General features: G+C 37.0%; 1 protein-coding gene across 1 annotated transcript in view; it reads left to right on the top strand.

Moving 5' to 3' along the window:
• The window catches only part of Kcnh5 (potassium voltage-gated channel subfamily H member 5), a 276,043-nt gene that overhangs the window by 159,816 nt on the left and 91,827 nt on the right, over positions 1 to 24,400 (top strand). Inside the window, exon 8 of the mRNA XM_021179089.2 lies at positions 9,838 to 10,037. Coding sequence (XP_021034748.1) covers positions 9,838 to 10,037 — 200 coding nt within the window. The remainder of the gene's footprint in view (positions 1 to 9,837; positions 10,038 to 24,400) is intronic.

Raw genomic sequence — 24,400 nt, 5'->3', positions numbered from 1 at the left:
TATAAATGTTAGGACTGTATTATTCATGTTCCCTGGGCAGTTTGTACTCTGAGATTCACTAATTAGAAATGCCATTATGCCACAAGCATATGTATCTAATTTTCTTGAATTTAATTCACTGAAAATAAAAATCAATCCTGATTAGTGTTGATATGTACCCTAATGAATAAGTTGCCATTCTCAGCGTAAGTGGGGTGAACTGTAATTTTCCTTTTGTTTACAAAGCTATTAGCCAACTTGCTTTTCTGTAGTAGAAATGGCTGTTTTTTTTTTTTTGAAAGTAGAAACCATAATAGACATAAAATCTTGCTGTGTCCCAGCCCAGCCCAGTGAGGTCCTCTTTGACATGTATCATTTAAAGGATGTACGCTGTTTCTGGTTGGTGTACACTCTAGTTCCCGAGAGCTCTTCTTTGAAACCTGCTGTTTATGTGAGAGGACTCTGAGCCTCATTCAAGGATAGAAGTGCCAGGGTTACCTTTGGTTTTCTGTAGAGTCGGGAGAGTAATTGTGTTTAGTTGCAACCATGAAGTTGCTATGAATGCTGGGTTGAATAGCTCTTGAAACTGAAGCTCTGGCTTGGGTCAGATTCACCTCCAGGATCTGTTCCCTGCATTTACAATGAGAATATAATGAAGACTTAGGGAGTTAGTGTGTTAGAGAGTCATAAAGCTCAGAGCAAGCACAGCAAAGGCTGCCATCACTATCATGACTTGCGGGGGTCTTGTGCTGATTCTATTACGTGTATTGTATCTGATTCTTCCCTAATGCTATCTCTGCTTTCTACCTAAAATTTAACTATACACATGGTGCATGCTTATCATAAAAATCAGAACATACAACAAAAAGTTCCCAAGATTTTAAAACTTAACATTATTTAAAAGAAAAACCACCATCAGTCCTATTGCCTTGATAACAGCTGCCCAGATGTTCACAACAGTCCAGATGTCCACAGATGGCCCATAATTTACCAACCAACTTGTAGTTACTATTCTAAGTACAGCTCTAAACCACTCACCCCTACGCCTCAGCAATGTCTATGAAATGTGCAGATGAAAAGGGTATTTGACCAACATATACCAATTAAGAAAGTTGAGGGTGTGATATAAAAAGCTGTGAAGCAGATGCTGTGAGGAGAGCTAAGGGTGAGGAGAGGTATACGAAAAAGAGATGAAGGGGCAAGAGTCTGACACTAAGAAACAGCTAGAGGTTTTTAAAGATAATGTACATTTTTATATTTTTTTATTTTTGTGTGCATCTGTGTGTAAGAGTATTTGTGCAGGTACATGTGTGTATGTGTGCAGGTGAGCATACATCTGTGTCCATAATTGTGGAATCCAGAAGACAGCCACCAGCATAGTTCTCAGGAACTCCATGTACCTCTTTGGAGATAGGGAATCTCACTGGGCTAGAGCTTACCTATTAGAATGGACTGCTCAATGAGCTTCAAGTATACTCCTGTATATACTCCTATATGTGCCTATATACTCCCTTGACCCAGTGATGGGGTTATAATCTCATGGCACCATACCCAGAATTTTTCTGTTAACTCTTGGGAATATGTGCTGCATCCAGGTCATTCAGGGGAATTCAGGTCTATGTGCTTACAAAGCAAACACTTTGTTGATTAAAAAAAAACCCACACTAGTGTAATAACCTGCAGTTTTTAATTCCCAGTTCTTTTGGCTGCCTGACAATTGATACATCTAGGGATTATTTGCATATGTAACCCCTTAGAAATGATCTGAACTGATGAAACCAATATATTATTCAGCTAGCTTTTTAAATCAACATTATAAAATCTATAACTGTATAAGCAAATGTGGTATACTATTTCTTTTAAAGTCTACACATAATTGTGGTGGATTAGAAAGAATAAAGAAAATGGGTTTACTTGGCATAAAAGAAAAAGAAAACACAGGCGAGAAAAGCAATTTTGGTACTTCATTTTACTTTCTTTGATTTTTTTTTAAGAATTCTTGTTTTTAATTAAAATCTTTTTTTTTCTACTTCTTTCTGACTCACTCTTCCTTCTATCTCTTATATAACATTGGTAAAGGATAAGTGCAGCAGGTTTATGACTTTCTTCTTAACTTTAGAAGCATCTTAGTGATATAGAGACCAATGTCAGTTACTAGGACGATTTTGGTGAAGTTGGTTGTCATGTTAAACACAAGATCAGCTCTAGGCTAGTGAAATCTCTCCAACCTTATGCTAAAATTTGATATGCAATAGAATGACCTCTCTTCTATCCCAGTTTCTCTTACAAGTGGACCTTTCATTCAAATAGTTTTTATCAGCTTATATTACCTTATTGAATTCCTTTCTCAAAATTCCAGTATCTCTGAAGGTTTTAAATACTTTTTGATAGGTGGCACACAACACAAAGTATTTAATGAGAGTCATTTCTAAGACACAGAGGTACAGTGCAGATTCTGGCTAGCATGGAGCATAGATTAAATGAAGACTAGAGAAAGACAATGTCTGGCTCATATGTGAAGGTCTGGAGAGGCCCTATGTTAATGGTTCATTGAAAAGATGATCCAAGGAAAACAGGGACCTTTAGAGGTGAGGTGGGAGGAGAGACATTCTGGCACCAGAGACTTCTGAAGAAGAACCTTTATGTTTTATCAAAGTGCAGCCACTACAGTTGCTCTAATGGACCACACAAAAAAACCACACACATTGATGAGTCTCATTCTTTAACCTCTGAAATATCATCAATAAAGGTGGGCTTCGGGGAGTTTAATAGGAAGCAAATAATGGTTAAGCCATGATCCCCAGAATTGCCTTTCCATGTCAGTATTTTAGGTAACTCGGTCTAAGGTCAATGGTCACATCTAAGACTCATAAATGGAAGGTAATTAGAAAAAAATCAGGGTTGATGTTTGTTGTGAATAAGCACAAAGGAGTCCACAAAGCAAAGATTGTTATTAAGAACTTAGTGAGTGCTGCTTGACCCAAGAACAAACAAAATGGAATGAATGCAGAATGTATTTTGTTCCGAACCTTCCCTGACATCATGACTTTATCTGCTGCCATTAGCAACTCACTAGTGGAGGCCTCTGCAGTTAATTGCTCGAATATAGATTTTTCTTTCCTCTACAAATTATTCAGTTCTGAAAAATAAACTACTGATCATGTGCTTTGAATGGTTGTAAGTTTATTTGTATACTTATTATTATATTATTATTTTAAAAATGTAATCTTTCAAATTTCACATTTTCAAAAATGTGGTTTGGGATAATTAAGAATAGTATTTAACTACAGGAAGTTGTGCATACTCTTTGAAGATGATAATCACTTTTTTGGCATATTTCAAATACATGGGTTTTTGAGAATATGACATAATTATAACATTTTCTCCTTCCCTCTTCAAGCTCTCCCATAGAGCCTCCCCACTCCACTTCAAATGCATGGCCTGTTTTTTTCATTAATTGTTATTGCATGCACATATGTATATGTATGTCCAATGGAAATGATGCATCTATAAAACATTCCTGCATCTACGGCTTAGGGAACAATGTGGAAGGGGGCATGGAAAGATAGCAAGAGCTGGAGGATAAGCGATTTTGCCGTGATATTGTGTGCCATAGTGAAGTCAGAAGCTACATCCATAGTCTCACCAGCAGGACTGCCCAAATGTCAACGGAACAAGGTTGATATCATTGAACATTCCAAACTAGACAGGGAACAGCCCATGGGGATCTAATCATACACAAAGAACTAAAGACAATCCATCAGATTTGGGAGTGAAGAGGTCTTCTTCCCCAGGGAAAGGTACCCCAATTGGTTGTTCAGTGCCAAATGTTTTAGCCCTAAAAACATAATGTCTCTTTAAACTTTAGTCCCAGTGTACTGGCTAGTATACAATATGTACTCCATTAAATTACAGTAAATCGAACAGTTCTTAATTGAATACTGATATTTAACATTACTTATACTGGCATCATTCAATTTTTTCAAAATATTTGCATGAATCCTTTGAGAATCTCATACATGTTATTTTGATCATATTCCCTCCCAATTTCTTCATTAACTCCTCTGAGATCTACCCAATCTAAATCTATTTTTTTGGAAAACATTAAGCACTCACTTATGACTTTATAAGAAGAATGGTCCTTTCAATGTTTAAAGCATAAAACCATATTTAATGTTGAAAAGCTTTGTTTACAAAATCACTCTGGCACAATGACATGTAGGATAAGAGGCTTTCTACCTGCCTGTCCCAGGTTCTCGCCAACTGAGAGCTACTCTGCTTTATTGTGGTTTAAATTATTATAGTTGCATATCTAATCAGACTTAGTGGCTTTTAAAAAAGAACTACAATTTATTATGTCATGAATCTGTGACTTATGGAGGTCCAGGGGACATGAATTATTTCCATTTCATTTAGTATTGACTGGAATGATTTGATTGGGCCTGAGAGCCACCCTTTAATTGGCTCACCTGAATAGCTGCTAAGCTGATGCAGTTATACTGTGTGCTGTACACACAATCACAGTTCAGTGGTCTCATCTTTCATATCTTGAATACACTGAAAATGGATGATTAGATGTAATCTTAAATGTTATCATAAATGCATGTTCATATGGATATTTAAAATTATTTGGTCTAAGGTCAAGACTGTTGGCTAGGGTTCTTTATTCCTCTCTATGAAGATGTATCTAGGAGACTAGCTTCCTCATGAAATGGCAACTAAATTTTCAGAGATGTTTAAATAATGAAAAGCTAGAATTACCTAATTTTTCAAGGCTTGAACCTAGATATTATTGTGAAGCCACAGTCAGCCCATACCATTGGGATATGACGAGATTTAAGGAGAAAGGGACTCTGCCTCTGGATGACAGGGTATCCAAGTATTTATCACTGTCTTTAATCATTTATAATTTTCTCTACAGCAATCGTTTTGTAATGGCTAAAGCAAAAAGTAAGACTTTATGTAAGACATTTACTAACACGTAGGCCAAGATTATTAAAACCAAAGATTCCAAAATTAGCAGTTGTGTTTTGTCTAAAAGACCACAAAACTTATATTAAAAACATACTACTGAAATTGTCACATATCATGTTGTCATTATTAGTATGGGATTGACTACCTCTGCTCAGAGAGAGAAAAACAGTGTGATATATCTCCACACAGCTGGAGATGGATCCATCTCCATGCTGAGCATTTATGGTTGCTAAGTAGCAATGGGGCTTTCCAATTTATTTATTATGCCAATGTGACTCAGCCAAATAGAACTTTTCTTTTTGGCAAACTGTCTCTTGTTTGTTTGTTTTTTTATTTGTAGAATAGAATTTACTAGAAAAATATTAAGCAGCTGCTATATCTGGGGAACTGTATGTTCTTTGGGGGGAAATATAGAAATGTGGGTAAAGGAAAAGGCCTCTGCTCATTTTGTAGACTTTGCCTCCCCAGTGTGGAAGATGAATAATTAATAAATAAACACATAAGTATAAATTAGAGGAGAGATAATGATGCTTCAGTCAGGGATCTTGAGAATACTGGTGCAAGAGAATGTTCAGCCAATGTGATCAGGGGAAAACCGCTGAGAGGAATGGAGTTTTAAGCAGAGGAGAGGAGGATACTGATGAAGCAAAGGGAAGATAGATGCTTAGCGGGTAGAAAAGATGAAGCACGTGGTCATTTGTGGCAAGGAGCACATAGTTGGGTATTGCTTATTATTTGCTCAGTCTCTTCGCATATATTTTGTGGGGAATTTAAGTTATTTACATTTCACATAATTATGAAGCAATATCTTGCTTCTGTCATTTTGTGGCTGGTTCTTCGTTTTTCTAATATCTTTCTCCTTGTATAGTCTTCTTCATCATGCTTGAGTGATTTTTTTTCCCCTAAGAGGAGGTTTTGATTCCTCACTTATTATTATTAGTCTGTCATTGGTTTTTGCTTTGGCTACAGTGGGACTTAAAAAAGCAAGAACCTATTTGATTAAAGTAAGGCTTTTTGAAATGAGAGTGGTGTAAACACTGATCAGAGGATAAAGAAGAGGGAGAGGAGAGAAAAAAAAACACTATGTTTATATTTACCCATTTCTCATAGTGAGTTTTGATGTCCTGTTGTACATCTTTCTATATTGCCTACTTCAAGTAGTAATGTAGTTATTAATTTTGATTGCTCTGCTTTTTGTGTGTATGCCAGATGTAACTGGTTTATGTACTGTGTTTATGTGTTAGGGTGTTTTTAGTTTGTGTAGCTCCTTTTACTAATGAGTTTTAAATGTCCAGTATTTTCTTGCTGGTCAGCAGCTTTTCTATTTGAAGAATTTAGTTTTCTTTTCCTTTTTATCTTTGGACATGTCAGGTAGTGATTTTTTTCAGCTTCTGTTTGTCTGAGGATATCTTTATATCTGAACCCCAGCCTTGCTAGGTATCATATCCTTTATTGATAGCTTATTTTCTCCTAGCACAGTGGTTTGTAACCTTCCAAATACTGTGACCCTGTAATATGCTTTCTCATGTTGTGGTAACCCCCAACCATACAATTATTTTGTTGCAACTTCATAAGTGTAATTTTGTTGCTGTTATGAATTGCAATGTAAATATCTGAGATGCAGGATATATGTATGATATGTGACCCCTGTGGCGGTTGCTACCCACAGGTTGAGAAACATTGTCTGGCATGTGTGACAATCTCATCATACTACTTCTTTCTAGCCCATGGTGTTTCCACTGAAAGTAGATAATTGCAACATGTATGTGCACATATTTGTGAATTTGTGTGCACATATGTGTGCATATATGTCTATGTGCATTATGTGTATCTGTGTGTGTGTTGTTCTCTTGCATTCTCAAGAAATTTCTCTCTGCACTGAAACTCGGAGGGTTGATTTGGGGACAGATTTCATTGAATTGAATCAAGCATGGTGACCCTGGAACCCAAGTATGGTGACATTGACCTTCATGTACCAGTATTTTACTTTCTTTTCCTTTTGGAACTGGGCAGTTTTCTGTTACTGTTGTTTTGAGTGTGCTTTTCTCTCTTTAACAATCTACAGACTCTCTTGAATACCACACCATAAGTGGCTGCTCTTCTAATGCTGTCTCAAAGCCACTGTGAACTTTTTCTGATTTTCATTCTTTCTTCTTTCTTCTCCTTTGATAGTCTGTTGTGAGTTTGCTAATTGTTTATTCTATTATCCATTTCATATTCTGTGTACCTTATGTTAATGTATAAGTTACTACAGTCCTCTTAGTCTTCTCTGATAAAATATTGAGTTGTTTTTCTATGTTTCCTTGAAGTTTGTGCAATTTCCTTACAGGCTTTAAAAAAATATCCATGGCTGTGTATAAACTGATTACTACATAGTCAGTTATTGGCACTTGATTTTGTCCTTTTTCATTAGTTGAAGATATGGTTTTGTTTTTGTCTGTCTCAGAAGTTTAGCATCTTCTTTGTGGCTGCAGTTATTTCAGCTGTGGATGAGAAATTAGGTTCAGGTTAGCCACAAGTCTACACTGGAGTACTCCTGTCTCTCAAGGGTTGGGGTGAACCCAGATACCTCATCCAAAGTTATCGTTGTGTAGTCAGAAGCCACAGGATTATTCTGTCTCTCTCTGGACTCCACGCTGAGGGGACTGTTCATAAGCTCCCATGAGCCTTCCATGCTACAATACTATTGTATCCAAACTCCAAACTTTTCTGGGACTCATCTCAATGCAACCTAGAGTCACAGTCCATGCAACTGCACTCTGTGGGTGGTGTATTCTCGCCTTGTAATCCCTTAAACTACACAGAGGTAATGTCCAGAATATAGATATGTTTTACTGGGGCCTCAGGTCTTTGTCTGACAGCAGGACAGATCCAGAAGTGGGCATTAGCTTTGGTATAGAAATTTAAGATCTGATGGCTAATTACACATAAAGGATAGATAATTCTATGACTACTGACAAGTTTTAAAACCTGGGAATTATTACAGAACATAATTAGTGCACAGTCTCATTACTGTGTAGTTATTCATTATTTCTTTGAAAAAATTCACTCTGCCTGTTTCTTTTCTGAAAACATATTTGCATATTATAAATGATTATTCTCTATTAATTTGTTCATCTTGTTGCTGTTTCTGTATTTAAGCACAACAGTGATGGACAGGGGATATCATATCTATGATTACCTTTATTTGGGGTGGGGTGTTGCTTTTAAATAGTATTATTCTAACTTTTAAAGACCCAATTTAGAAATATTTCTACTCATTTTTATTTAAAAACCACATATTTAAAAAAGTCATCCTTCTCAAATCCCTAATAACAACAACAACAAAAAATAAAAACTATACAAAACAACATCCTATGTTGTGGAATTACATGTTACACTCAGAGGAGAACATCTGATTTCAGAGAAACAATGACCCTCTACCCCCCACTAAATATATATACTAATATATATATACTTATATATATACATATATATAATATATAAAAATAAACTATACTAAAAATATAGATAGACAGGATTCCAAGTTGCTTTGCTAGCTAGATTTTACATTATTTATTTCTGACAGAATTTGGCTGTGAAACTTCAAAGGCACATAGCTCATGTTTTCACTCAAGAAGTGATCTTTTTTTTTTCCCTTCAAGTGTTTGGAAGATGATAGATAGAAATCATCTCTGCTGATCACACCTGTTGGTGAGAAGCTTCTAGAATTCCTGCACTTGCTACATTGTGTTTATTGAAAACCAGAGTACAGAGCCACCTGATTTCAACAGTGTTTCCTGCTCATAAGAAAGTGATGGGGAGGAGGTTATGCAGGATAGAACTGTGGATGCATGTTCCGTTGGGGTTTGAACCCAGTGACTTTTACAAAGTTTTCCCACAGTAGGTCCTTGATAACAGACTTACTGGGTCAAGAGAGAGGAGAGCCGGTATAGTCTAGGTTCATACCTAGGCAGCACTCATTTCCATTCATAGGTCCCTGTAGACAAATCACAACCATTGCAAAATGATGGGCTCAAAACATGTCTACGTCTTTCTGTACTGACAGGAGCGTAATGACTTCATCACTCTGACAGTTTTATTTCAGCTTTTAGTTTCATCCCTGCTTATCTACACAAAGTTCCAAAAGTGAAACTTTAGTTTGTCCCCATCCGTGTATTTCTGATGTTCTGTCAAAAAATATTTACAACCAAAGAAGTACTCTAAAAGCTGAGGGAGTCAGCTGGAAGAGAAGTGTGCACTTCTAAATGAGACTTGATTAGGCTTCCCTTGGGAGGGTGTAGCTGGGGGAACAAAAGGCCAGAAATGCTGCAGGCTCGTGGAATGGCATAGTGGGTAAGGCACCTGCCACATAAGCCTGATGACCTGAGTTCTATCCCAGAGCCAATGGAAAGGTGAGAGGAGAGAACTAATGCCACAAAGTTGTCCTCTGACCTTTATACACATGGTTGTGTGTACATGTACATGCACATGCACGCTCGAACGGGCACACATACTCAAACACACACACACACACACACACACACACACACACACACACACATGCTAAAGCACACACAGTAATAATAATAATAAGCGAATAGAACGGGGCTAGAGATTTTAACAAATTTATAACCTTGTGCCACTTGATTCTTTATGAAATATTCATGTCGCTTTCATGGCTCTCCATGTTGTTTGGCATGGCAATGCCCACTGAGTGCACGACTCTTGTTCTGTGGTAATCTTTCTAGAGAGCATACCAGGTACCAAGCAGTGTAGTCAGGACTTCCTTCATTTATGTTAACCTCCTGAAGTTAACCAAGATATTTCTGTAACATTATTTACTGATTTAGTCAATGTAATTTTTTTCACTTGAGATATCTATTTTATTTCTATTTTTTTCAGCTCTTCTTTATGCAACTATTTTTGGAAATGTTACCACAATTTTCCAGCAAATGTATGCCAACACCAACCGTTACCATGAGATGCTGAATAATGTTCGAGATTTCCTGAAGTTATATCAGGTCCCAAAAGGCCTTAGTGAACGAGTGATGGATTATATTGTCTCAACATGGTCAATGTCAAAAGGCATCGACACAGAGAAGGTATCGTAGTTTTTTTTAATTATTATTATTGTTATTATTATTAGTTATGTTTAAGCAGGATATTTAGATGTATGTACATTTCCCATTCACAATTCCCCTGTGCAATTGCTTTAAAAATGTTACTATAATTTTTGCAAGTGACATTTCAATCAATCACATTTATTGAGTGCTCAGAAGGTGCGGAGTATCCAATCATTAACAATCAATTAGTACCAGTCATGATATTCAATCGAGAAAATTTAGTTTCTGAATACAGCTCATTGTTCCATTCCCCTGTGATACTCTGATTAACACTTAGTATTTTCTGCTAAACTCTCTGAGCAAGCACTCTCCTAAAAGAACTGTTGTCAGTTTTCCCTTTGACTTGCTGTCCAGTTAAAAATATCAGGGGCTGGGGACGTGGCTCAGCAGTTGAGAGAGCTTTCTGCTCTTGCTACCATCTGGAATTATGTTCCTAGTATCTATGTCTGGCAGCTTACAGCTGCCTGTAACTCTTGCTCCAAGAGATCACAACCCTCTTCTGGCCTCTGTGGGTATCTGCATATACACACATACACACACATTCACACACTCATACACACACATTTTAACAAGATTGCCTTATTTGGTATCAATGGGAGGGGAAGCCCTTGGTCCTGCAGAGGCTTGATGCCCCAGTGTAAGGGATGCTAGAGGGATGAGGCAGGAGTGGGTAGATGAGAGAGTACCCTCTTAGAGGCAAAGTGGAGGGGGGAATGGGATGCAGGGTTCACAGAGGGGAGACCAGGAAAGGGGACAACATTTGAAATGTAAATAAATAAAATAACCAATTTTTTTTCCTGTTTATGTAGCCAGTCTGGTAGTCTATGTCTTTTTACTGGGGAATTTAGTCCATTAATATTAAAGAGATATTAAGGAAAAGTAATCGTTACTTCTTGTTTTTTATTAGATATTTTCTTTATTTACATTTCAAATGCTATCCTGAAGTCCCCTATATCCTCTCCCCACCCTGCTCCACAACCCACCCACTCCTGCTTCCTGGCCCTGGCATTCTCCTGTACTGGGGCATATGATGTTCACAAGACCAAGGGCCTCTCTTCCTATTAATGGCCTAATAGGCCATCCTCTGATACATATGCAGCTAGAGATACAAGCACTGTGGGGTACTGGTTAGTTCATATTGTTGTTTCTCCTATAGGGTTGCAGACCCCTTTAGCTCCTTGGGTAATTTCTCTAGCTCCTTCATTTGGGCTGAAGAGATGGCTCAGCTGTTAAAGGCTAGGTTCACAACCAAAAAGCATTATTTTTAAAATGGAAAAAAAAAACCCAGAATGAAACTTCCCTGTTATAAGTGAAATTTTTGTATTATCTTCTATCATATTTTCTTCTTTGCTTCTATCACATGCATAAGCAATTTTTAATCTTTCCTTGGTTTTTAATACAAGTAATAGAGACCTACCTCTTGCAGCTATTCCCATGTCTCATTTCTTGTTTTTGAGTGGGAGCTGCTTCCTCCCCACCACCATCTATCTTATCCTTGGACAAAGAAGAACCCAAAGTTGCCCATTAAGAGCAAATAAAGTCTCCTCACAGTCTACATACAAAATATATTTTTATATACTTATAAAAATATGGGTATATTTCTCTATACCATTTGATTAACATAAAATGAAAGGGATATCAACTAGAGCTGGCACACAGTAAGTAAAAGCCAATCCTGAGTTATTCCACTTGATAAGCATCAGTGAAGACTGTTTTTTGTAGAGCACCTACTTCTGACATCTGACAGTCAAATTGCAAGAGACTTTCCTTGCCATTTCTAGGTGGTATGTGTTTTTTGTCATGTGTGTGCATATGTGTATGTGTGTGTGTGTGTGTGTGTGTAAGTCACCTAGTTAAATGACTACAGAAGAAAAATCAATGAAAGTATATTTCTTTGCAACGTGATTAATATTCATTGATATGTGGCTAGTGGGGAAACATGCACAGAACCTTTGCCACAGAGACAAAAAGGCCAAATCACAAACACTGTTAAGGATGTTGAAGAAAGGAAGCATTTATATACTGTTGCAATGGGAATTAGTACAATGGCTATTGAGCACAGGATATTCCTTCAAAAAACTAAAACCAGATCTGCCACAGGACCTATCTGTCCCACTTCTGGGTAACTATGAACAAGGGAAATGTCTGCACTCCCATGCTTACTGTTGCACTATTCACAATAGTCAAGGTAAGTAAACATTTAAAGAAAAACAAGGAAATCCTGTTATGTGAAACAAAATGGGTGGGGCCAGAGAACATTATGTTAAATGAAATTAGACCTAGAAGAACCTAGAATGAGAAGAACTCATGTCATCTCCTATTCAGAGAACTCAAAAAGACAATTTACATGTAGAATGGCAGTTATCAGAGAAGGGGAAGGGAGAGGAGCAGAGAGGTAAATCAGAAGGAGGTTGGGTAAAGGTTCCGAATCACACTTCGAGTTGCTCTTGAAAACCTAGGAAAGCAGATTTGAGTTGATGTGACAAATATAAAAGCTTTGCTGTGTGTGCATGTGTGGAACATGCCATGAGTAATGATCCCTTTCAACCTACTAGGGAACTCCCCACTCAGATCAGATGCATGTTAGCTCCGGTGATAATGTACATGATGAGAACAAGACACAAGCCAATTCTGGGCATGGAGAGGCTATGTGAGGATTCCTAGTAATTACATCTGCAGTGAGACCATGTTTAAAAGTGCTTCATGCCATCTGCTACCAAACAAGAAGAAAACAAAAATCTATATCCACTTCTGTGACATAATCAAGAATCTAATAAGAGAACAGAAGACTCACAGGCCTGCTGGTCATCTTGTTAGCTAGTAAATAGTAAATATAACATATAACATTAAAGTACAGGTAAAATAAAACACACACCATTTAACATAAAGATGTTGACAAAAAGCAACTGGAAAAATGTCTCAGAGTTTAAGGGCAGTTACAGCTCTTGCAGAGAACCCCATTTTAGTTCCCAGCTCTATAATAGTGAGTCACAACTCTCTGTAACTATAGCTGTAGGGCAGTGGTTCTCAACCTTCCTAATGGTGCAAGCCTTTAATCCAGTTCCTCATGTTCTGGTGGCCCCAAGCCATAAATTAGTTTAATTGATACTTCATAGCTGGAATTTTGCTATTGTTATGAATTGTAATATAAATATCTGTGTTTTCCAGTGTTCTTAGGTGACTCTTGTGAGAAGGGTGTTTGATCTTGGCCCTCAAAAGAGTCAGGACCCAAAGGTTGAGAACCATGGCTCTACAGGGATTTGATACATTTTTCTTGTCTCTATGGAGCCCCCCACTAACACACACACACACACACACACACGAGAGAGAGAGAGAGAGAGAGAGAGAGAGAGAGAGAGAGAGAGAGAAACAGAGACACACATACATTAATAAAAATAAGTTAAAGAAAAATTGAAACATTTTGAGTAGAAATTAAGCATCACAGCAAAAGTGCAAAATCAGTTTTTATAATTTGTAAAATATTTTTATAAATCAGTAAGTTTAAAATACATTGGCAACTAAGTGAGCCAGAGGCATGATTAAGGTTATTTAGACACTGAAAAATGTAATGTTGGTTGCATTATGCTGACTTAGTAAATTAGTGCTTGCAGATTCTCCTCCAATAACTGCGACTTCACTAGCACTAAGCATTAACTAGGTTTTCAGTACCAGACATGGCTTTACCCTTGTTGAGTGTGTCTTGAGTCCAATTAGAGAGCTGTTGGCTAGGTATCCATGCCACTAATGTACACTTAGGGTCACTGTTCCAGGATGATTGTTAATGTGGTTCACAGGCATTGTAACTGGTGGTGCCTTCCTCCTTTGGAAGCTCTCATAGCACCTTCTGATACTATGAAAGCTAGTCCTCAGAGAGGGATCATTTGGGTTACCAACATGACAGCTCAAATGGGAGCTAGACAATGAGGACACCAATGATAATGTTAAACTGGACAGAGTTTAAGCCATAACACTACAACCTTACATAAGGAACTACAGGCAGCCAAGAAAAACTGGGGGTGGGCGTGGGAAAATGCTCTTCCCCAGAGACCAGCACACTAATTGGCTGTCTGGTGCCAAACAATCAGCCCTGAAAACACAAAAGATCATACTGACTGAACAGGTTATATTTGGGATATATATGCATACTTATTATATATGTGCCTGTAATAACAATTAGTGAAAAAAGAGGTCATGAATTGGAAAGAGAAAAGGAAAGGTTTATGGAAGGGGGTGGGGTTGAGGCAAAGGAAGGGAGAAATATTGTTACTAAAGTATAATTTCAAAAAATATAATCTGAAAAAAAAGGGTGTATCACTAGTATACATTAAACAGAGCTCACCTTCCTCTCTAACAGAGTAAAAAATCAAGTCATTAAGAAGCCATTTTTAGGCAGATACAAAAATGCCCCATTTTTGCAAAGAATGTATTGCCTGGCTCTGGCTCTACTGTGTAATTCTGTATACTGTGTGAATGGGTTGAGCATTTTCTAAAGCAATTTGAATGAGCTAATATGTATTGGGGCTGGCACTAGAGCTCAGCCCTGTGGCTTTCTAGTTTTTTGTCTTTTGTTATTGCAGTGATACCAGCCCTTGTTGTGACTTTAAAGGCATATTCTAGTAACACTCCAGTGTCCCAGTTCACCACAGACCTGATCTCAAATGAAAACTCTACTTTACAGGCCAAAGGAATCTGTCCAAGAATTAGACTGCTCCCAGTTATCTTTTAAAGATATGTTCTACTGATATTCCCCAATCCACTTGATGGAAGCTGCACCTTCCAGTTCCTTAGGACAACCCCCATTAGCCCTATCTACCTTCACTTCCCTTCGCTTCCATTGTGGTCCCTAGATCCAAGCCATCATCTTGCCCTGTGAGAATTACTGCACCAGTTGACTTAACTGCTCTGTGCTTCTGTGTAGGATGTTCTCAGCATAGCAACAAAGAACTACGTGGCTTTTCTGTTTGTTGATCTCATCTTGTCAATATGTTTAGGACATTATATGTGATTCTTGCTACAAGTACTTACAGTGGAATTTATTAAAATTATCACAATATAATTGTGGAGTGATAAAATGAAAGGTGGAAAAGCAGTAATTATATCAGTCCTGTACTCAGGGTGCATCCATAGAAAAGAGTATCAGAATTTTTAACAATTACTCTCTTTGATTCACTGTTTGGTTCCTATATTCTTTAGTATGTGAAGTATGTTGTCTTAACATGTGTTTTTTATTGCATAGCTCACTTACATTGTCTTTAAAATATTTTTATTAATAGATATTATTATGAAATTTATACAAGCACACACTAAAACAAGGAAAATAAATGAAGCTCAATATCTTTTGAAATGTCTCTCTCTCCGTTGGTTCTAAAATAGTTATTTTTTTCAGCTCTGTGTACAATGGAATTTAATGATGCATTGCAGCTAATTAAAGAAAAATCTTTGCTCCAATTATTGTGATTTCCTCCTAGCTTCTCCACATACTTAGTTTGTAGATTTTTGAATTTAACATTAACACACGAGCAAATTAATCCCAGTGATTTAAGTCAGCCTTAACCAGCTTCTGTTCAGTCCAATTACTATATTCATGTGGGGATTAGAACATTTTTTACCAGGGAAATTTGTTGTAGGTGATTTTTTTCCACTGGGCAGTGTCTAGACTAATTTTATCTACTGGACAACACTTTATTGACTATCAATCATTACAGATACTTAGTATCTTTTTAATTTAATAACAAAAATCCATCTTCTGCTCTTTGCCACTGGCTGACATTTTGTACTTAAAAGAGAAAGGGTTGGAATAGGGGGATTTAAAACAAAAGAAGATTATGGGGAACAATAGAATGGATGATGACTAAAGCTCATAAAATTTATCCTGACATTTGAAATACCTTTCAGGAAAACAATTCAAATGAAATAAGTGGGCTAGAACTATATTTTCAATTTGCAGGATGACTTATAAATATGTACAACTTATATAATGTTTTATCGATCAGGTAACTCTGATTACCCTAGAGTGTCCATGGCCTCTTTAACAGGTTGGATATTAAACGCTTATGATTTTTATTTACAACTTTTACTACCTTTCTAGATCTATCACTAATTTTAATAAGCAGTATGAATTCTCAGATCACACATTGTATATTATGTAGTCATTACATCTCTCTCTACGTATATATGTAGACTAGAAAAAAGCTACAAAGGATTAAAGAGACCACAGCATCCATGGAATTCAACAAGGCCTTAATGGCCCCCTAGACATAGGCTGATGCAAATAAAAAAGGGCAATTCAAGGTCACAGGGTTGATCCTGGCATCAGCATAGACTGTAGCTTCAGACATAAGATGCAGAACCAGATCTAGCTGGCCTAATGAATGTATTTATGGATGGCAATTTCGGTAGGCAGTGGCAAAGACACAGATCTCCTGGAACGTTCAGGAACCCTCTTACTGTCAGTTGTATGATGTTTCTTGGCATGGTCAGGTGACAGGCTCATAGGAGCTGTTGTGATTTCAGTGTTAGGTGTCATTTCTATTGTGTCCAGATGGGAGTATTGTATGTGTCCTCAGTCTGGTGTATTATTTTTCTGCCTTTTTTTATTGCCTTATCTCTGTTCCATAATGACAATGAGACACTCCCCTTACACCTGGAGGAAAATACTGTACTATACCATCCTTCATAAAGAGCTCTGACTAGTGTGCTATGCTGAATTTATCCTATAAATATATCACAGGGATATGAGAAAGGCAACCTGGCTCAGGCTGGAGATTCAGTAGAAGTATTTTTATCTTTGGTTTAAAAAAGGTAACAATTGCCACAATGCAGTTCATGTTAATCTGATCAATAATTGTGATCACCTTCCAACTAGATATTTCAAAGAAATAGCATCAAAGGGCAAAACACTTACTCAAAGATGAACAAGGTGGTATACAATTCTGACCATATTAACATATGACAGACAAATAAAGAAAATGTAAATATTCTATCTAGTTAAGAAGAGTGTTGGAGAGAGGGGTGGAAGGTAGCTTCAAAAAACTGAATCTATTTGAAGAACAGATCTCTCTGCTTCAGAAAAAACTTATTTCTCAAATGAAGGATTTAGATATACACAGCAGAATGCAGACCCAGTGCACTCTCAGGTCCTGCACACTACTCTTGCTGCCTCTCCACTATCCAGTTCTTGTTATCTCTACTGAATGAATTTAGGTGGAGCACTCAGGCATAGAGTAGAAAACAAGACTGTATTTTATAGGATGACGTGAAGCGCTCCCAAAGATGAGAGACAGCTCATTGTATAGGAAAGTATATTTACGGGGTGAGACTGGACAACAGTGAAGGAATCACTGTGCTGACCTAGAGGTTTAAGTAGACATGGTGCTATTTTTTTAAGGACCAAATAGCTTCCTGAGAGGTGGTTTTCTGTGCAAGGTGATTGACAGGACTATTTGGATTAACTTTTAAGGAAGAAACAATGTTGTGTCTTTTTTTTTTTTTTCTTTCTTTCTTTCTTTGTTAGAACACCTCCAGCTAGATAGTAATCTTATCATTGTCCTAGAAGTTCAGAAAGTCATGTTTCTATGCAGGGACTCAGATACTATTCTTTTGATCAGTTTCTGCTTTTACAAGCTGATAAAGAGGTGGGAGGAAGAGAGAGGGAGGAAGGGAGGTAGGCAATGATAGAGAAGGAAGGGAGAGGAATTGGGGGGAAGGGAAATAGAGAGAGATGATAGGTAGGTAGATAGATAGATAGATAGATAGATAGATAGATAGATAGATAGATAGATAGATAGATAGACAGGTGATTTTTAGACGTTGATAACATGTCAGAGAGAGAGAGAGAGAGACAGAGACAGAGACAGAGACAGAGACAGAGAGACAGAGAGAGAGAGAGAGAGAGAAAAGAGAAGGTGGAGTCCTTATTTCCCTTAGAACCTGCTCCTATGTGAACACTTTCCTAATACTGACTCTGAGAGCACATCAGTACATCATAATATCTGTGCCACTTGGGGTTCTACTATTTTTCACACCTAGTTCAAGAACAGACATTTAAAAAGTTCTGCATGAAATTTACAGAAAAAACTTGTTTTCTTTTTCCATTGGTGTGTGTATGTGTGTGTGTGTGTGTGTACATGTCTGTGTGTACATGGATGCACATACATGTGGAGGCCTAAGCTTTATGTTAAGAACTAACCTTAAGTGTTCTTCTACCTTCCTTATTGAGGAGGCAGCACCTCTCAGTCACATCCAGAGCTCTCTAGTGTGGATGCTGATTCCTCCTTCTCTCATCAGAATTATAGACCAACTTCCCTACACATCCAGTATTTTTTGTGGGTTCTGGGGATCTGGTTCAGGTCCTAACATTTGCTAGCTAAGCACTTTAACTACTGAGCCATCTCTCCAGCTCTGTTCTTGGGATTCTTTTTGTTAACGTACTTGTACGGATAGGTTCACAAGGATAGTAACTAGCTTACTGAAGATGATAAAAGAAGTACTCACTTAAAAATACCATGGATTTGTAGATTCTCTGATGGAGTCAAGGTAGGCCAGCCATGGAATGTTTCTCCTATAGGCCTATGTTAACTGCTTATTGGACAAGAGACTAAATGCCTATTTCACTGTTTAAAATTAATTAATTGATTAATTAATTATTAAGCAACTACACGTTTCACCCTAACTTTTAAATTTAGAAAAATCTTTTAAGTTTTTAATCTAACCATGGTAAAGGAACGCCACAATCATCACCTTCACACGTGTTTCTCAATTGTGACCTCCTAAAGAACTAACAGGGAGAATGTGGGCGTGGGATGGCCTTTTCTCCCTTTTAGCTAGCCTTCATTCCTAGCTAAGAAAGTAAATTTCATGTGCAGCTTCTCCCATGGAGCAGAAGTTGAATAAGATAGCACTCCAGGGCACATTAGAGGTGAATATAAACACAATATATTATATTCACATATTAAAGTGTCATAATGAAAATCATCATTTTTATAATTATTACACATTAATAAAAATCCTAGAAAAAATAAGGAGACAGAATGGTCTTAGTAAACACACAATAGAATTATTATAGGCAAATAGGAATGTTAATAATTTCTGTAATAATAATTTGGAATACTCAAGTGTGAATTTTAATTTCTCATGGCTTTTGAGAATTCTTAAATACATCCTTTGTATTACTGTTGGCTAATATCATTACTTTTAAGCTTTGTGCATGTCCTCTAATAGACAATGTTCTTTTGCTATGCTGATTTTAAGGAAGAAGCATATTATAGGTTAGTTAAGTCCAAATGACTCAAACATCTCTCTCGGAATAATACTAAACAGAATCTTTATATTTTTGCTTTATTCTGTTCATACTTTAGTGTAACAGTGCAGACTAGTTTATACTTCATTTTCTCACCATTTGGCCATTAGCTTCTGAGGAAGATCACAAGGAATCATATGATAGCTATAATAGAGAAAGGAACAGATGGAGTAGTCCATATGACGCCATGATGACTTTGTAACTTGGCTTCATCTAGACTACAAGCACTGGGTCCCATCCTTCTGGGTCCGCATCTCTGGGTGTGAAGAAATAGAGCCACATTTCTGACCTAGGTGGCTAGAGCATAAAAAGGGGTCACATCATGCCTTCAGGGGGTAGGCAGTAATAAAAGGGGTGAACCATTTCATTCACAATGATAATCATACTCATCTTTTCCTATCTAGTCATAGGCTACAAAGTTTGCCATATGGCTAGCATCATTTTTTTGGTCTTGAAATTTAGTGAGCATGCCATTGTATTTAAATATACAGATGGAACATGACCTGCACCATAATTTAGATAAGCAAATGTTTTCATATATGTACACATTGAAAACAAATATGTAAACATATTCTAGACTGTGGAGAAAAGTTAATGAGTCCAATTTGTGTGCAGACCATGCCATACCGTGAGTTGGTGTCTCTATTCAGCCTGTTATTTTATTCTGAGCTGCTGATGGGTCTGTTTTCAGACTCGACCCCAAACAGAGCAAATTCCCAGCAATAGCACCTGCTTTTGAGTGAAATCATTAGGTTTCTTAGAACTGGAGACATTTTTTTAAATTAAAGGTAGAATTATGCAATCAGATTTTATGACTGCTTTACTTAAAATGTGTATTCTTTTCCTGGAGTTTCTCTTACTAATATTGCCATGGTTTTACGTGCTGTTATTTTTAAAGAAATTATTTATTTTATTTTATGTATATGTGTGTGTGCATCTCTGTGTGTGTATGTGATCCATGTGCATGCAATGCTAGCAAAGGTCAGAAGAGCACATCAGATCCACTGGAACTGGAGTTACAGATGGCTGAGAGCCACCTTAAGGGTGATGGGATCTGAACCTAGGACTTCAATTCAAGTGCTCTTAACCACTGAGCCATATCTCCAGCCTGATTGTGTTGTTGTTTATTATTTTCCTTCAATGGTCCTGTGACTTCCTTTTCTCTACCCACCTCCTATCTCTTTCTTGAGTTTTAGGATAATGAATAAAGGATGCCTGTTTTAGGTTCTGGCTGATTTAAAGAATGATTTTATTCATTCTTTAAAAACAACATTTACTTTGTCATGCTAAGTAACCATGGGCATCTCTGCCTGACACAACAGGAAGTAGAGAGAAGATGGATAAAGATGTAGGGGCTGGATACCTTAAATAGAGAAAATAGTCTCAATACAAAATAGTTCTCCTTTTAGCTGTGTGTTACCCTCTGATGTTCTGGAGCCCCTCCTGATGTGATTTTTCACATCAAGGAGAGAACCATATGACTGATAAACTTGATGGTTTTCTCTCAACTTTGCCTTTCATAAATCTGGAATTTCCTCAGGTCCTTCAGTTAATTTCCCATTTTCTCACATTCTCAACCTCCCTCATATTTTGGGAATCCTCAAGGATGCTTTCAGTTCTCTAGTTTCTTCCAGAGCATTTCAGTTGATAGGAGACATCAATTGAAGAGTATCTGTGTAGCAGCAGATTGTAGGAATAGCAAGGTACCCTTCAATGTTCATTTCTGCATAAAAAATATTGTCAGGCTTTGTAAACATGGTTGTAGAGGGATAAATACAAATAACACAATTATCACTCTTACGTTACTTGGAATTAATGAAAGGAGAAAAGACAAAAACTATGGAGAAAAGCATGTGATTGTCAACTGTGTTGATGCTTGGACTATAATACAGGTGCTATGCTAGAGTCTGATGAGCGAGATTAATCTAATTCAGTTTGGAAGGCTGTGTGGTGGAATTAGAAAAAAAGCATAATAGAATTTGGACACCAGAGATTGTTAGAAATAGAAACTTTGCTACCTTTCATAACCAAACTCAAATTACCTATGTGTTGATAGCCAAACAACTGGTCTAAAGATGGGAAATACTGAAGAGGAGAAAGAGTTGGGATCTTAGGACACTGTTAATTACTGAAAAATCATTAGTTACCCTTTATTATCTAGATTCAGCTAACTCTTCATGTTAGAAATTTTACACTTAATCCAATAACTATACCGAATGGTACAACAACTTATTGGTACCTAAATCTGCCTAAATTCCTTAACACATAATTGCTTAGAATATATTAAAATCATGTAGATCTTCTGACTTTGTGGTCATTAATCAGGGACTCCGGTCATATGCTTTAATGAGAGAACAGACAACACACAGCATCAAGGATATATTTGTAACCAGAGGACACTGTTATGACATCTCGCAATGGTGAGTTTGTTGGAAGAGTGGCACAGTCCCTTTATAAAAAGTTGACATGTGCTATTCCTGAAATGTGACTTTTCAGGCAAAAAAGAAAAAAATAATCTTGTGATTATATAACCATTTTATTTCTAAAAATGTTAATTTAATGGAAACAGATGACTTTTATGTAAAATTGAAAATAAGAGCCCGAAAAAGGAGAAAGTACATTAAATCCCTCATAATCTCATTCCTTATAAAACTACATTCTGGCACATTTACTTTGTATGGCTTCATGAGCATCTGTGTGTTGTAAATATGTATAGCCTGAAGGTCTTGCATTTGAAATGGAAAGCTGAAATTGGAAAGTCTTTGGACTTTGGGTATGTTTTAGATTTTATATATATATATATATATATATATATATATATATATATATATATATATAATGGTATCTATAAAATTCATTTTGATTTCATGTACTTCTTAAGCATATAAATTAAAGGTAATCTTATATAATGTTGTTAGTACTTTACTGCAACCCATCTCATGAGTTCAAATGTAGAACTATTCAGTTGGCATATTATATTTCAAATTACCTTTTGATTCTTGTAACAGTTTGAATATATTTTGTTTGTAGAATTTAAGATGTTCAACCCCTGTTGTGGAAGCCTCTGTGTTCTTTTCTCCCTCCCTCCCTCTCTCTCTCTCTCTCTCTCTGTATGCATATCAATATATTTTTATTTCCCTGTGTTTATATATTTAAGATTTTTGATTTTTACATTAATATAAACAGTAAAAATGGAGGTTTCTGGATCATAGACTTTGAACAGTTCATAGGTTATGCTATGTTTATGGTTATTTCTTCTAAAATATCAAATTGAAACTCTAAACAATATAAATTTGTGTATGTTCTTCTTAAGAACATCACTCTCAACACTTGGTGTTGAAATTGTGAAATTAATAAACCAATTAGCAGCACATTCAATTTTCTCTTTCTTTCAACACATAATACAATTGCTGCCATTCATTACAACAGAGTCTGTCTTGTTGAACCAATGATTTTATCTGGATTACTTACAGAATAATGGGTTAGGGGTTACATATTTGTCTTATTAAGGATTATTATTGCTGTGAGAAAACACCATTACTAAAAAGCAAGCTAGGGAGGAAAGAGTTTATCTGGCTTACACTTCCACAATACTCTTCAGCATTGAAGGAAGTCGGGTCAGGAACTCAAATGGGGCTTGAACCTGGAGGCAGGAGCTGATGCAGAGGCCATGGAGGATGCTGCTTACTGGCTTGCTTTCCATGGCTTGGCTCAACCTTTCTCTTATAGAAATTAGGGCCATCAGCTCAGGATGGCACCACACACAATGGGCTGTGCCTGTACCCATCCATCACTAAGAAAATGACTTACAGCTGGATCTTATGGAGGCATTTAATCTGAGGTCCCTTCCTTTCAGAACTCTAGCTTGTATCAAGTTGATGTAAGATTAGGCAGTGCAAATGGAGCATATAGGTGACTTTATCAGCAAAAATCCACCCTTGCAGGCAGTTCTATGAGAGATACACTGCTTTTATAACCTTGGATAGTTGCCTGGTGGATCTTGTAACTTTCTAATTGTCCTCAGTCTTCTGAGACTCTCCTACCTCCAGAGGGTAATGTTTCAGTTCAAGGGAAACAGCTCCATGTACTTCTCCACACCAAGCATCAGGCTGTGGTAGACCAGCATGTCTTGTCATACCTTAACTGTTCTTGTTTTCACATGATCTTACTCTTCTGAGTAAGCTTTCTGCCTTAGCACTCACCACTCTCCTGTGGCTACTTAAATAGTTGGATAGTATTGTTCGACATATCTCAGAGCTAAGCTCTACCACAGAGGCAATCTGAAGCCATTTCTAGCTGCTGAGGTGAAGTATTGCTTGGGAGATGTAGTTGGTGATCTTGCACACATCCCTTCTAATACAGGCCAGAGGTTACATCAAGAAACCAATGTGAAGTTCTAGGGCTTCGACTTTGGGAGTAAAACCAGACACTGTGGATGGGATACAATGTGTAAGAGACTCTATCAGCATTGAAGAATCTCAGGTTCTAGTATGCTAGTCTTCCACTATAATTTTCAGATGATCAGTCAAACTTAAGAGTGGGATTGCATATTCTTTATTGATCTTTTCCATGGCTTGTAAGATTAAACTGTAAATACACTTGTTGAAAACATCTTATGAGAAATAAATATAGTTTTCTTTTAGTACCCAGGAAAATATCAGAAAGCTTGGTTTAAATGAATGGTTTAGTATTCTAACACTTGTAGTAAACTCCACCTTGACAACAAATGAAGAATTAATGGGAAACCTCCTGGAGAAAATGAGTCACTGTTGAAACAGAAACAGAGCAGTCCAGCTAATGGCCTCCACCTAGCTGCCTTCATTACAATCCCTTTATCTGAAGACAGTTTACAATGACAGTGCCTATAGAGATTTTGTATATCTAATCTAGTCATTATTTCACTTCAGAGCTCCCTGTAAAGTCTTAAGTCAATGGCCGTATAATTTTAGTATATTTGTAATAACATGTAATTCAATAAATCATAGGATGCAGCGTGACTAGAAGGTTTTCATGTATTCAGCCATTCTCAACACAGTTGAAGGTC

This window comes from Mus caroli, chromosome 12 (genome assembly GCF_900094665.2).
Source record: "Mus caroli chromosome 12, CAROLI_EIJ_v1.1, whole genome shotgun sequence".
NCBI lineage: Eukaryota > Metazoa > Chordata > Mammalia > Rodentia > Muridae > Mus > Mus caroli.
The sequence above is the reverse complement of the archived record's forward strand: the minus strand, read 5'-3'. Positions and strand labels throughout refer to the sequence as shown.